This window comes from Passer domesticus, chromosome Z, assembly GCF_036417665.1.
Source record: "Passer domesticus isolate bPasDom1 chromosome Z, bPasDom1.hap1, whole genome shotgun sequence".
Lineage (NCBI taxonomy): Eukaryota > Metazoa > Chordata > Aves > Passeriformes > Passeridae > Passer > Passer domesticus.
Window position 1 is genome coordinate 3,406,551 of NC_087512.1, and position 15,156 is coordinate 3,421,706.

The window sequence follows — 15,156 nt, forward strand, 5'->3', positions numbered from 1 at the left end:
TACATTTACATTCGACTACAGGGTAAACATTTCTGTGCTTTTCACCAATGAAGTACATGAGATCACTACATCTGCAACTCATTGTGCAGCCTGAGTGCACCAATTGGCCTGAACATCAGTGAAGTAAGCCCACAAGTTTGGATGAATCTCTGGCCTCTCGCCAAGCATGCAGAGATCTTGTTTCTTAGAATAATTACTGAATTAAACTCTTTGCAGGGAGAAGAGGAAATGGCAGGAGCCAGTTTTTTTGCCAAGTCTTAGCACGAGAACTCAGGACATCCTGGGTTTCTTGCCTGCTCAGATCACTGTGTTTCCTCTATGTTCCAGCAAATCCCAGTGTAAATGGATTTAGCAACAGGGAAGGCACATACCGAAGCAAGGAGTTTGATCCCACTGCTGAAGAGAGACAAAGACTCTTAACATGACTACAGACAATCTAGCACTGAACTTGTGGACTGCTCATTTTCCCTTGGAAACTCAAGCTAATCACTTTCCCTTTTCTTGACACTCTACAATGAGCTGCTCTCCAAGGCGCTGACCCTGTTATTACTGACTACCAAGTTTAACACTCATTATCATGGTAAGTCTCATTGTTTAAAGCAGCCTTTGCTAATGGTTTTCACATACACTTTACACCTGGCTTAATTCAAACACTGCCTCATTCCAGTGCAAAAAAACAGTGAAAAAGAGATGCCTTGCTTGCAAAGTATGTGCATTTCCAATAGTGCCCATGCTTGTAAGATGTAGGGCAATGCCCACCAGGATCCCAGTTTGTGTGGGCCAAGCTGAGGCTGAGAGAACACTGAAATTGTCTCTCTGTGAATCACAGACCCAAAAAGGAAGTGAGAGAGACTTCATCTATCCTTACCACCTGTAGATTTCACACCACAGTAGCCCTGCCTCACAGAATCATCAAGTCACAGAATGGTTTGGGTTGGGAAGACTTTTAAAGCTCATCCAGCTCTACCCCCTGCCATGGGCAGGGACACCTTTCACTATCCCATATTGCTTAAAATCCCATCCAACCTGGCCTTGGACACTTCCAGGGATGGGGCAGCCACAACTGCTCTGGGCAAACCATGCAAGTTCCTTATCACTCTCACAGCCAAGAACTTTTTTCCTCATATCTAATCTAAACCTACTTTCTGTCAGTGTGAAGCCACTCCCCCTTATCCTGTGACTCCAGACTCCTATAAATTGTCCCTCTCCTTCTTTGTTGTTGGCTCCCTTCAGGTACTGGAAGGCTGTAGCTGGATGAGTCCAAATCTTTCCCTTTTGCAGGCTGAACAATTCCAATTCTCTCAGCCTTTCCCCACAGCAGAGCTGCTCCATCCCTCTGATCACCTTGCTACCTCCTCTGGATTCACTCCAGCAGCTCCACGTCCTTGTGCTGCTGGAGCCAGGGCTGGGGCAGCTCTGCAAGTGGGGTCTCACCTGAGCCCAGGGGCACAGGGGCAGAACAACCTCATTCAACTCTAGTAAAGTTCAAATAAATCACATATCCTTCAAAAATTTCCTATGATGTCCCAAGACAACCAGTCTCCAGGAACCATCTTGGTTTAATCTGTTAAACTTTTGCCTCTTTATTGTAACTTGTGCTGGTTTTAACTTTTGGTCAGTGGGTTTGTTCTGTTTTTCTCATTGTGGAGGTTACTTTCTATGGGTAATTTTTTTTTACATATAGAACTCCAGAACTTGCATTTTAATGTGTGTCACTATAAGCTGGCTGGCAGGTTAATCTGTTTCAGTGCCTGTCGTCATGAACAACCAATTTATCCGGAGAAGGAATTACAAAAAGGATGTGAAATCATGACAGTCCGGGTAATTTCCTTTCCAACTATAACTCTGTTGACATTAACTACAACATTAGCAGCTATGAATAAGGTTTGTCATGTACAGTCCATGAAAAGAAGAAAACAAATGGAAAAGTTAAATATTTACTCTCTGACAGCTTATTTTTTTGCAAGTGTGTTTTTTAACTGAAGTTATCCAAAGCCTTCCCAAACCATTTTGGCAAGGGAACTGCTGTTTGCAGGATCATGAGATTATGTTTGCTTAAGCACATCTGTGGAGCCAAAAGAAAATAAATAAAAAAAATTTTAAAAAAACTTCTTTCACCCATTCCTCATCCATTATTTTATTAACCACAATTGTAAGGTTAGAAAAATACCCACTCCATTATCCCCTAGGGCATGAGACACAAGATTCCAAAGCCCATTTTGTACTCAGTTCTGCTGAATTTCAACACTTACTGATACTGTGTGGCATCACACAAAGTTGACTGGACTGTGAGTTTTTCAAATGACAGCTTGGTTTTGGTCATTAACAAATACCATACCTCAGGGTCAGCTCAGACTTTCCACTACATGCTCAAGGTGACTGAATGATAAACAAGCCACCAGTGGGAAATTTGGGTGCTGGCATATGCTGTCTGGTTAGCTTTTAGGAGGAAGTGAGAATATATATGGTTGATTTGCCCAAGTAGTTTAAAATAAAAGAAAAATATTTGTAATAAGACAAAAACTGCAGCTCTTCTGTCTTCACTTTCTTATGCAGATACCTATAATCAGACTTTTGTTTGTACAGAGAGATGCCAAAATAAACAGGACTTGCTCTCAGGAGCATCCATTAACTTCAATTTGGGTACTTGGTGTGCTAAGCCTCTCTCTAAGAAAGTTTGCTTTTAAGTGCCTAAAAAGGATTGGAGTGACTGGCTAAGAAACAATCATCCTGATTTGGACATTTCTGGCAAGGCAAAAGCATGAGGATAATGGGACGTCTGAAATTGATTCATTTCCTGACTGGATCAAATTCCAGACTGATTTGCTATAAGTGGCCAAAGCACAGAGAAAGGAACTAATGTGGGACTGTTTGCTGTGGGTAGCATAAGAAATTATGTAATAAAACTGAGGTGGGGGAAATAGAGGTGAGACATTTAAGAAAACAAATAAAAGGTAAGGAGAGTTGCATGTTGGTGCAGGATGCTGAAGGATTCAGCATTGCTCGACCTGCATAGGAGCAAATCAGACAAATGAGTTTGGGGTAGAGCTGGCCCTGCCTTATGGAGGAGGGATTCAGTGACCTCCTGTGCCTGGTCTGGCAAGAATTCTGTCATGAACAGGTCTAGAGAGAAAGCATCTTGAGGTGACAAGCACCAGGACCGGACTCATGCTTTACTTCCCAGATGGCTACAGCTTTGGTATAACTGTGACCTGATATTCTTCATAGGTGAGGATGTGTTAGACCTAATTTAGAAAACTGTCTCTGAAGGAGAGGAGAGATCTCTTCCCTCCACTATGTGAGAACCACTTAAAAAAGAGACAATGAAAGAGGAATAAATATAATCTTTCTCTGTACAGTTATATGGCATCTTTCATATCAATATCTCAAAGCACTTTTAGTAAAATCCAGAAATTGAAGGGGATGCCATTAATCTGCTCATTTATAAAATCCAAATGAAGCTAAAAAGGTGAAGTGTTTTGTCCCCAAGCTGTAATGGCAGAGCAGGAGCAAAGGTGGAAGTACAACCTTGGGGCTAAATTCTATCTAAAGTCAGGTTCTTCCTCCTCCAAAAGCATTGGAAACAGGACACTGGTAATTCAGGGAAATTTGATTCCCAGCATTCTGCTGTAACATGACAAAGGATCCTATAGCCTTATGGTCTTCAAACACCCTTTGAATCTCTTTCTCCTCTGTCACACTGCTGTTTGTGCCCATTTCAGCCCTGATCCACCCAAAGAAAAAGTCAGAATACAGCAAAGATATCTGGATAGAGAAACGTTTCTGTCACACACATGGGAAAACACTCACAGAACACCACAGTGGTCATGGTGCTATGTACGAACTGCAGGACACATTGGCTATTCTAGACACCAGGTGTCTGGGACATAATGACCTCTTAATTAATGGCTGAATAATGACCACTAACAATTAAGCTGTCAGAAGACAGAAGAAAGAATAATGGCAAGTACAATTCCCTGTTTACCACAGGAGCACCTCCCATTTCTTACCCCTGTGCTCAGTCCTAAAACACCTTTCTTGTTCACATAGTCTGTGGACATATGTCTTGTTTCCTTGAATAAAAGAGAAATATAGTTTCAGTCCAAAAGAAGCCTTTCTCAAACTGGGAAATTATGAAATTAGGAATATCTCTTTCTGTGTTCAGCTTGGGAAGCACAACAGGAAGAAAAGCCTGCCTTAAATTTTAACAGCAGCTATGGAAATACCCACATATGAGTTCTAGACCCTTGCTTTTTTCAGCTATAGTGAGGTTTCCCTGCTGGGAAACCCTTGGGCCTGTCCATCTGCCATACAGTATGGTGAATGCTACTACAATGGCACTTTAACAATAACTGTGCTCTTTTGAACCTCCCCATTCAAGTCACTCCATTGATTACTCAGAAGAATGCAGACTCTTGTGTTATTTGATCGGCACATATACTCTGAGCATTTAATCCCCTCAAATATTTTTCAATAACTTCCTTTAATTACAAGGAAAACACGTCGAGTGATGCATGCATTGAAGAGCTTCCCGTCATGTCTCTCTCTCTCTCTTTTTTTTTTTTTTCCTGTTTAATGAAGAATTTGAATCACTTTTCAACTTCTTAATCCTATAATCCTGGAAGGAATTTGCTCTCTTCCAAACCCTGGGGGTGGTAGGTTTATGCTTAGTACAGTACACCCTGGAGATCTTGCAGCAGGGTCTTTCCAGAGGAGTCCCAAATACCTGCATTCCTCAGCTGTGTGGTCATCATGTAATTCAACCTCACCAAAAACACCTCATCTCAGTGGTTCAAGGATCAGCTTTTTCATGGGAAGTGCAGGGATAACGTGGCACAGTAGACACAGACTGTGCAGAGAGCCAAGCTTTGCCAGGGGCATTCAGTGCCAAGGAGGATGGTTTTAACAACACCTTTTTTCCTTGCAATGAACCCCTTCTTCTGGAAAAAAAAAGGAAAAGTCAGGGGAAGGGTGACCTTGCTAAGGCTACATCCTTGCACCTTGTTGCCTCCCATTCCCTGGGGAAGATACTGGGGAATGATGGACAAGTCTGTAGGACTGGTCTTGTTGGGAGGGTTCAACTGAGCCTGTTGGCTGCACAGTCTTTGCCCTGAGGGGCACTGGGTGCATTTGCAGCATGCGACACTCGGCTCACTGCACAACACAGCTTCAGACTTTTCTACTTTTGTTTCAAGAAAAACCTTCGTTGTCGCAACAAGACAGCTCTTTTTGCAAAGAACCCAAAGTCCGTGATTTTCCTCCTCCTGGCACTCCTGTAGAACCAAGGAACTCTAATAAATGCACTCCAAGGCACAAATTTTCCACCTTGTCTTTCCAGGCTGTTGGTTCTCAAGGGGTGGCCTGTGGATCTTTAGGGACCCGTAAAATGGGGAAAAAATTGTGCATGGAACAACTGTAAAAGAGTAAAACCACAGTAACAACCCAAACCATTCCCTCGTAATTCTGTATGTGCCAGCAGGCAGACAGGGTGAAAAAAAGGCTGTAAATACACTTTCAAAGTTTTGCAGCATTTTTAGCTGTTTGTAAATCAAACACCTTGGGGCCCCATTGACCAGAGCAAGTCTTGGCTTACTCTCCAAATATCTGAGCATTCTTTCATGACAAGCAGTAGCAAAATACTGTGAAAAGGCATCTGTTATTCACTCCTCTCCCATTCTAGGTCACGGTCCTCGGTTCTTTTTCTTTTTCTCATGCTTGTTAGTTCAAGTAACCATTGTTTTGTCAGTGGTTAGTTATCTAATCCCATTACACATAACCATTGTCATTGTGTTTTGTGCTAAAGTGACAACACTGAGAAACCGGTTGGGAAACCTGAACAGCCCAAAGTGCATCTGTCTCTGTCCTTGTTGAGATAAGATGCCATCAGATGCCTCAGCTGAAGGGTGTTTGGATGAAGAGGAGCACACAGAACACCTTGATGTTAACGTGGACACAGCACAGACACATTGCACACAGCAAGGACAGCAAGGGGAACCAGGGTGCTGCTTGCACATCATCTCCCTCCATTTGAGGGAACTAAAACTTGCAGGCAAATTCAGTGCTGGATCAGCCTGAAAGCCTGGCCTGTTTTCAAAGGTTTGCACATTTTAGTGCAGCTCCAATGATCAGTTTTATGATCTGACAATTGACAAACCTGCTAACACGTTAATCACAGCTCAGCTGGCAGAGGATGATGAAAAATTATGTCATACTGTGATGTATGACTGCTGCTTTCCATGCTGTGATAGACTCCAGCACCTATTTCATACCCAAATAGGCCATCTCATGTCTCTTGTTCTGTGGGGGCACTGAGTTCCCTGCTTGCCTGGCTGAAGCATCATGTAATAGGCAGGAGAATGAATTAGACACCTGTCATTGATGCAAAGAAACTGTCTTCTATTTTCCAAAATTCTTGAGCTATATCACCATCAACTTTCATTAAGGGAACAGAACTCTCCTATCTTCAGAGGACTGCTGACAAAAAAAGCTGAGTGAAGGAACGCACCTCCAGGAATATTTTTCAGCATATATGGCAAGCTGTATGTACATGACAGCAGCAGATGGGTTACTCACTGATGTCCTCTTTAGGAGAAAATTCTCATTAGAGCAGACAGGACTGACAGTTTCTATCCAGACTTGGCATGTATGTAGTGCCACCCTCACCTCCAGCTTGGAGAGGAGCTGGGCAGGTTTAATGAACAAAACCCATTAAACCCCCAGGTTTGGAGAAGGATGAGCCAAGACACACAGAAGTTGTCACTTGCTGCAGGTCACATGTCAATTCCAGACTGGATCTAATGGCAGAATTCAGGAAAAGAACTGAAGGAACAGTGTATTTTTGTGGGGATGAAATCTACATAAAATATCTCAGGAACTGCATTTCCTCATGTTCTGGAAGGAAAAAAAAAGTCCAGTTCTTTTTATCTTCTAGTTTATGTTTCCTCTCTTTCATCCTTCTTTTCCTTTCCATCTGTCTCAATGTACACCTTTCAATAAGAAAACTTTTTTTTTCTTTTTCAGAATTCCACTCTAGTTTTAGAGCCAAAATTGCTGAATGAATTTATTCCCAGTGTGGGGCCATTTATTTTGGAAACACTCTACTGGTTTTTTGCACAGATTTTGTGGTAAAAATACAGAAAAACCTAGATATAAATCACTAGTTCTCACTAGGAAAGTATATACCCATGCCTTTCTAGCACTCTCACTGCCTTTGTCCTTGTAACAGTTGTATTATCATCTGTGACCCCAACACTTACATGCACTTCAAAGCCCTGTAAGGACTATTATTCCCTCTCAAAAAGTAGAAGAAAGTGAAATTCACTACAACAGGGAACTGGCAAGCTTGTGGTGGGACAAAATAAACAATCTGGAGAGAGAGCCCCGGGGAGATGGCTCACCTCCAGCAGCATGGACCAAAGGCTCTTGTGCAGCAAGGGGAATTTTTTTTGCTCAAATAGCTGCACCCAGCAAAGATAACCTGAGAAGGTTGCTAAGTAATAATAATATTACTCTTAATAATAAATTTAAACAATCCCCATAAACACCTTTTTGTTGCTGCTGTTTATTATTTACCTAAGACAAAACCCAGGGATTACCCTGGCCCACAGCAAAACCTCCTGTCAGCCCCAGGCTCCTCTCTCCATGGACAGCAGAGTCACCATGAGCAAAGACCAAGGGTGCTGGCAGGGCAGAGCAGTCAGTGTGTCACTGTGATAATCTGCTTAAAGGAGGAGGCCAAAGCATCATTAAATAGCCTGGCCTGAAGTCCTAATGGAGCAGCTGGAAGATCTGGTGCTCTCTCCATGCTAAACTGTTGCTCAGGTATTACTGCTTTACATATGTACCTGGAAATGAGTTCAGCCCCAAGCCCTGACTCTCACCATTCTCTATCACCAGAGACATCAACCTCCTATTCTCAAGTCACTACTGCAAAGGTGACACCTACTTTTTGTATCTACATTTGAGAAGTCACAAAACTAAACAAGCAGATGCTGTCACCGATTTTTCCTCTGGCAGCCACAAAACAATGCGTGGCAAAATCTCCTAAAAAATATCATTGCAAATAAACAATTTACACAAAAAAGGCCAAAACAACAAAAATCTAAACCAAAACCAGACGAGCAGGCCTTTTTAGAACAGGCTTTTCTATGATTTTGTTTTGACATTATTGGGGAGAATGCTTTGAGTTTTCAAACATTTTTTAGCAGTTCAGCAGGACGGAGAGCACCCAGCTGGAAGTCATGCAGCAGATGGCCACTGGGATCTTCAAAAGATAGGAAGACGTCACTTGGTTTGTATGAGACCAAAGTCAGAGATACTTTCAACCTGGAAATCCATCTGGGACCAGTTGTCCACATGGTTCAGGCAAGTGATGGTCAGGTGATAATCACTTCCTTTTCCATCCTTGTTTTCTCCTGAATTTGAATGGCTTTCTTCATTCATTGGCATCAGCTATTTTTACTTCTTTTAGAAGGTGAAATTGAATGTCTTGCTGAAGTTGATTCAAATACCCTCACTTCCCCCTGGATTTTCTCATGCTTTTGTCAGTGTAATCAAAATGTACCTGGATGCCTTGTCCCTCCAAGACCAGCCCATGTACTCATAACTTTTGCAGCATGCAAGAGGCCTGTATTTCAAATGCCAATTATTCATCAATTAGAATGAATAAACTTAAAGGGTTCCTGCAAGAATGCTGTTTTTATGGAGATAAAGAGAAAAACCATCTAATGAAAAAACTGTCCTTGAAAGTGAGCAATATTTTCTTCTAACAAAAAATTTCTTTTTGCTAGTAAGACAAATTAAGTTGGCCTCAAAGACCTTATGTTGGCTATGGATTTTTTTGCAAATGGTTTCTGTGGGGTATTTCTTGTGTTTGTTTTGTTCTTCTTTCCAAACTCACCAGAGTAGCTACAAGATAAATAAAGTGCTAAGTTTCAGGGGGCTGGAATTTGGGAAGGAGCAGGCAATTTTCTTAAGCAGTGGTAGTGGCATTCACCTTTAAGGTTTGGATGCCAAGCTGTCAGCCAGCAACTTCAACACCACCCTTATCTCTCCTCTTTTCTATTTATACATTACACAAAGCTATTTTTTCCTGGGTTTAATTGCACATCAAAGGGCCAACTGAATGGATCCATTTCAGAGGTTGCTGATAGCAATGCTGGGGAATCCTGCAAATGGAGGTCTAAAATTTCAGTTCTTTCCAGTGCTGTATTAGATAATATGGGGAAAGCCAGTGAAACACTAAGCAAAAGCACTCTGGCTGTGTTTCTATTATTTGCAAGTTCGAGCTGGACATAGAGAAGATTAACCAACCAATTATTATATTAACTTGCTCCTTCTAACCACAGGTTTCCTGCCAATGGAGACACCAATGGCAATGATTATTTCAGTTTTTCAGAGGTAGTGGCAGATCTCTGAAAACATTCAGGTGTCTCAGAATCCATGAACACATCCTTTGAAATGGACTATAGCCTCTTATTCATTCAGGGATGTAAAAAAAAAAAAAAAAAAGGAGTCTCCCAGTTCCCTTTAGGCCAAATATATTTGCCTTGGCAAATATGGATTTTGAAGGACTGCCCCAGGATTACAGGAACACAAAAATCACAACACTAAAATTGATTATATTGGACACAGTATCAGACTGAGGGTTTCACTGACTTGTTAAGTAAATAGAAATGCCTGCACCTCTATGTTCCCATTGTAAAAGAGATGTGAACACCATAAAGTACTTCAGCTGGCTTAAAACCACGTTCCCATCACAGAGTTTGTCTCCTCTAAGCTTTATGCACAAGAAAGGTAAACAAGCACAGCTCCAGCCTAAGTTGAACAGCCTTTTTTGACATGTTGACTTGATTATTTCTGTCTACTTCCCCAAGCTTTTCAGCTCATACTGACTTAGCTTCTCTCAGATGAAACCTCTGGCAAAACTTCCTCTTGTGTTTCAAGATCCTTAAAACTCACTCCTTTGTCTGTCTCAGTGTCAATTATTGCTTGAATATGAAAGGAAAGGAAAAGCAAACCACACCGGCCCAGACACACAAAATAATGAATAGACAAAGTTCCACATTCATAAATAAAACAACATACTTCATATAGCTCTTACATAATCTTAAGGGGTTGTTTTGTTTTAAATCTGGCACCATTTTAGTATGTCTTTTTGTTCTACTACTCTTGTGCTACTTTTAAATAGGAGAGGCATTTGACACGTGAATCTTCAGTGATGGCAACTTTAGCTTTTATTGAAATTTTTTTTTTTAAATATTGAGCTAACTCAGAATTACTGAAGTGAACAGCACTTGTGAATATAACCTAAAACAATAGGTGACTGGTACACATTGTATGAGAATTTATTTAATTTTCAACCCGATAGAGACTGATGGCAAAACTAGACACACTTTAATGCTGTTGCAAAACACTTTTCCTCCCTGGAATGGACATAATCCACCTCTAGGCTTGATTCCACTACACACACACAAGGATAATTTACCACAGTAATTTATTATGGTGCATAAATTTGTAATCAAGCTGATTTCCTTAAGCTGTTTCTGTTCACTTGAGGAAATATGACTTTCTAAAGAGCACAGCCATACAAGGAGATGGACATGGGTTTGGGGTGAGGTAGAAGAGCTGGAAGACAGCTCAGTCTTGACTGCCAGTGGTTCCTCATGCCACACAGCTTGGGTCAGTCCCATGAGGAATGCCTCCAGAGAGCTTGAGAGAACATACCTGTTTGTAGATATAGCAAACTAATTACATGGAGGCAAACCTCAATGGAAATAATAATAATAAGAATTAAAATGTTCCAAACAGTACTCATCTGGGAATCTCAATTAGCTCCACAAACAGTAATTAATTTAGCTTCTTAGCTCTCTGCAAGATAGAGAATTAGTAATCTTCTCATTTTATGGATGGGGATATACACACGCACATGTGTCAATGAGACTTCAGCTGGATTTAGACAGTACATCTCCTTGCAACCTGTTCTCTACCTTGTTCTCTCTCCTGTCATATGAGCTGTTATTCTCCTTTTCTTTTTGAGCAAAATTATATTTTGCTGGTCTGAGCCAAAGAGAAAACCACTCCAAAGTCTCCAAGGCCCTAACACAAGCAAAGTCTGCTGTACTCACCATAAGGGTTGCATTAAATACCCTGAGCTGTGATAGAAAACATATCCAGTGGGACCCCACCGGATTTTATTTGGTAACCTAACAGTGAAGTTTCCCTAATGAGACTGATGACAAATTTGGCTTTATTTCTTTTACTAAATGTTGCTAAAACCCAGGAGATGATCCCATAAAAAAGTCAGATTAAACACCAGGAGAGAGACCTGCCTTTGACCTCAAATGAAGGGCAGGAATTGTTGGTGCTCTGAGGGCAGCTCTCCAACACAGTGAGATAATAGATCCTTCCCTAAAATAAACACCAACCCAGCCATACCAACAGAGCAGCCTCTAGTTTTATAATCCCTTTGCTAGTTTAAATCTCCAGATGAGTTATTATATTGCAACACATACACAATAAGTATGTCATGACCCTACAACAGTACTCTGTAAGAACACAGAGGACTAGAAAAAATAAAGAAAAAGGTTAGTGGCTTTTCAGTCTTAAGTGAACTTGATTTGTCTGCATTCTGAAAAAGAAAATATTTTGGTACTTTCAAAATCTGAATGAGTATTTGATTTTTTAGACCTTCTTGCTCTCTAGAATTACCTGGAAGGAGGTTGTAGCCAAGAGGGGGCCAGTCTCTTCTCCCAGGCAACAAGCAATAGGACAAGAAGAAATGGCCTCAATATGTACCAGGGGAAGTCCAGGTTGGACACCAGGAAAAACTTCTCCACAGAAAGGGTTTCTAAACATTGGAATGGGCTGCCCAGGGAGTTGGTGGAGTCACCATCCCTGGAGGTCAAGCAATGACTGGGAGTGGGATTTAGGCTAGTTGACGTGGTGGTATTCAATCAAAGGTTGAACTCAATGATATTGGAGGTATTTTCTAACCTTAACAATTCTATGATTCTGTGGTGTGATTGTTTTCATTGAGGGCGAACTGGATATGGTATGGACTTAGTGACTACTGAGTTACATGCTGCTCCACAAACATTCACACATAAACTATCTTTGAATGCAAGGCTGTCCTGCAGGTGAGACAGGAGAGAGGAGATGCTCTCATGTACTTTTAACTATTTCTCAAAGTAGGTTTGTGCCTTGGAAAAGTTATTTTTGATTGTGTGTCAGTTTCCCACAAAGAAAACAAGACTTGCAGCTGGTGTCCATGGCAGCTGTGCTGCTGTGAATGCAGTGTGGACAAGAAATTTTAATCCTGAGCTCTGTAAGGGGAGATTTCAGCTTCAGTCACATTTTGCAGTTTTTGTTGACTGCAGTTTTTGTAAACTGCCAGGCAATTGGGCATGAGGTCCATCACGGTGGCACTGCTGGAAAAAGGAACCACATCCCAGTGTGTTCATCTCCTAGAGCCAAAGTTTGCCTTAATTTTCTCAGTTTATGTTTCCTAAACATTTCCCCTGCAAAGTCCCTTTGCCACATTTCTCTGACATAAGCCAGCAGCTTGTCTGTTTTGTGTCTATTTGTGGCTGATATGAACTGTGACACGTCCAGGGGATCTTTTACAATTCCTGGTGACAAGGAGGGCTGTGAGGAGCAAAGTGTGTCAAATATATTAGTCAGCTGCAAAGCTGAAACTGATAGCAGAGTATGAATAGAGCTGATAGCCTCATCTCTAGCTGATACTTCATGTGGCAGATCATGTTTCTGGGGACTCCTTTGGTTGCCCCAGGGATGGATAGGAAAAAGTCCTGCTGCATCCTGGTGAAAATGTACTCATGGTGCTCAGATCAGGCTCAGATTGGATATTGGCAAAGATGGCAGCAAGGCTGGTATGTGCAAATGAAGCACCAGTAGGGTTCTGGAGATGGCAATAGCTGCTGTGGGAGGGTGAAATGAGGAAAAGACATTACTCACCCGGGAGGTCAAGCTAACTCTTGGCATCTCTTGAAGGAGGGCAGAGGAAATGTCATCCCACCCTCCCCAGTCTGAACCTGACTGAAAAGAGAATTAAACCAGCTTTAAAAATCCCTGGAAGATATTGCAGCACTCTACATTCAAGTCACCAGTCAGGCAGATGCATTCCTTTAATGCCCATGATTAGGGCTCTTCCCCAGTTAGCAGGAAGAGAATCACAGCTCTTGTGCAAAGTGGCCCAATAATTCCAATGGACTTGAAAGTAAACACCAGTGAAAAACTCCAGCTAACTTTCCAGGGAGACTCACTGTGAGTGTGCACATGTATTTGTGTGCATTTGTCACAAGGAGAGGCACAAGGTCCCCCTTTCTATACCTGAGATAAAAGCAGTCAGCTTCAGAGTCACCACCACCATCCAGTCCCAACATCAGACTCCTTGAGAAGCTCCTTGACTTCTTGGGAGGGCTTTTTGCTGTCTCAACTCAGTGCCACAAGGAGAATGAGAGGATGATCTCTGCATCTACAAAGTTGTTGGGAACAACAGCAGCATCTCTTGCTCTCAAGAAACTTGTCACCATTTTAGGATACTCTGCCCATCTGGCAGGGGCAGAGGGAAGAGGATTATTCTGTGCTCTGAGATGGGCCCAAGGAAAAGAGAAAACACTAGGGAAAAAAAGACAGTAAAGCTTTGCAAATGAGGAGTCAGCATAAACAAAGTGTATCAGCCCAGGCAAGAAGCTGAAGCATGACTGCACTAAACAAATCACAGTGGAATCAGCAACTGGCAAAGTAATTGGCGTTATTACAGCTGATGGAAAATTTCTGATGCCGCCCATGTTCGCTTTCGAAACACAGCTCAGACATTTAATTGGCTCAGTTCACATCTAAATGATTGCTCTTTTTGTCCTTCTGCAGTGTATCAAGCTGTAGCTGCAGACAGAAACTTTTGGATGTGCCTGCCTGGCTCTGTCCATCAGCTGTGAGACAGGGATTTGAAGTTTTGCACAAACCAAGCAAGACAAGAGAAATATGGAGAAAAATGGATCTCACCTAAATAATTTCAATATTTCTGTTACCCCAGTTCTTTTTAAGCACAACTCTGGCACTACCAAATAGTCCTGTGCTTGTAGCACCTAAGATGCTGTGAGTTAAATGCAGGGGTAATAACTGCATGTGTTGATGTCAGCAAAGTGTGGCTTTAGTCACAATATAGGTAAAGTTGTTTTCTCTGTCACATAAAAAATGTTCCTGTGACCTCCCTCTGGCCTATTAATCACACCACTCATGGAATCACAGGATGTTTTTTGTTGGAAGGGACCTTCAAGCCCATCTCATTTCTACCCTTCTGCCATGGGCAGAGGCACCTTCCACGAGATCAGGCTGGTCAGAGCACCATCCACCCTGGCCTTGAACACTGCCAGGGATGGCACTAAAATGTCAATACTGGCTGAGTGTCTGTGCTCAGAAAGCTCTTCTCCCTCAACTTGCTAGACTGTCCTCATCCTATGAAACATTGTCCAGAAAACCAAGTCCTCCCTGCAGGTCAGGCCTGCATGGACAGGGAAATTTCGGCCAGAAGCATCCTAGATTTCCCCACTGTTTCATAAAAGCCTCACAAAATCATTAATCTGTAGGCAGCAGCCAGGATCTCAAGGTATATGAAACTGGGGAATGGTGCTTTTATAACTTTCATGAGAAAAAGCAGCTTGGCTTGGTGCTGAGTCACAGATTCCTCCACTCCCTAGGCCTAATCTTGGCCAGTTGATCTGCCCAAAGTCTAGGAATAACTTGGCCAGAAAATGTGTCTGTAGGGTGGACAGGGCTGTGGAGGAAGGACGTTATTGCCCACTTCCCTCCTTTTCTCTTTGAGTGTGTTGAGAGCTGCATGACCACAGACTTTTTGTGGAAAATGCCATGGGGGCAGTGGCTCTGCAGCCCTGTGGGGGGATGGTTCCTCAGTTACCAGGGAGTTTTCTGAGTTTTCTGAGTTCTCCCTGGAAGCAGGGGGAATATTTCTGAACTCACTTGGTTGATTCGTTCACCAAGGATGTAACCCATTTAGCCCTTTTCCAAGCAGGAGGGAGACCAAAGAGGCTCATTTGTCACATCCCCTCTCATTGTAAATCAAAAGCAGGGCCATGCTGGGAAACTCCCAATGCCAAAGGGAGAGGACATTTGCAA

The 15,156-nt window shown here is 42.2% G+C and overlaps 1 protein-coding gene across 13 annotated transcripts in view; it reads right to left on the reverse strand.

Moving 5' to 3' along the window:
• Positions 1-15,156, reverse strand: part of SETBP1 (SET binding protein 1) — a 265,843-nt gene that overhangs the window by 116,473 nt on the left and 134,214 nt on the right. Inside the window, exon 1 of one of the 13 annotated variants that reach the window (XM_064405216.1) lies at positions 4,727-4,857. The exons of the other annotated variants lie outside the window; for them this stretch is intronic. Coding sequence (XP_064261286.1) covers positions 4,727-4,732 — 6 coding nt within the window. The 5' untranslated portion in view covers positions 4,733-4,857. Of the gene's footprint in view, positions 1-4,726; positions 4,858-15,156 lie in introns of those variants that run through there. 13 annotated transcript variants of the gene reach the window in all.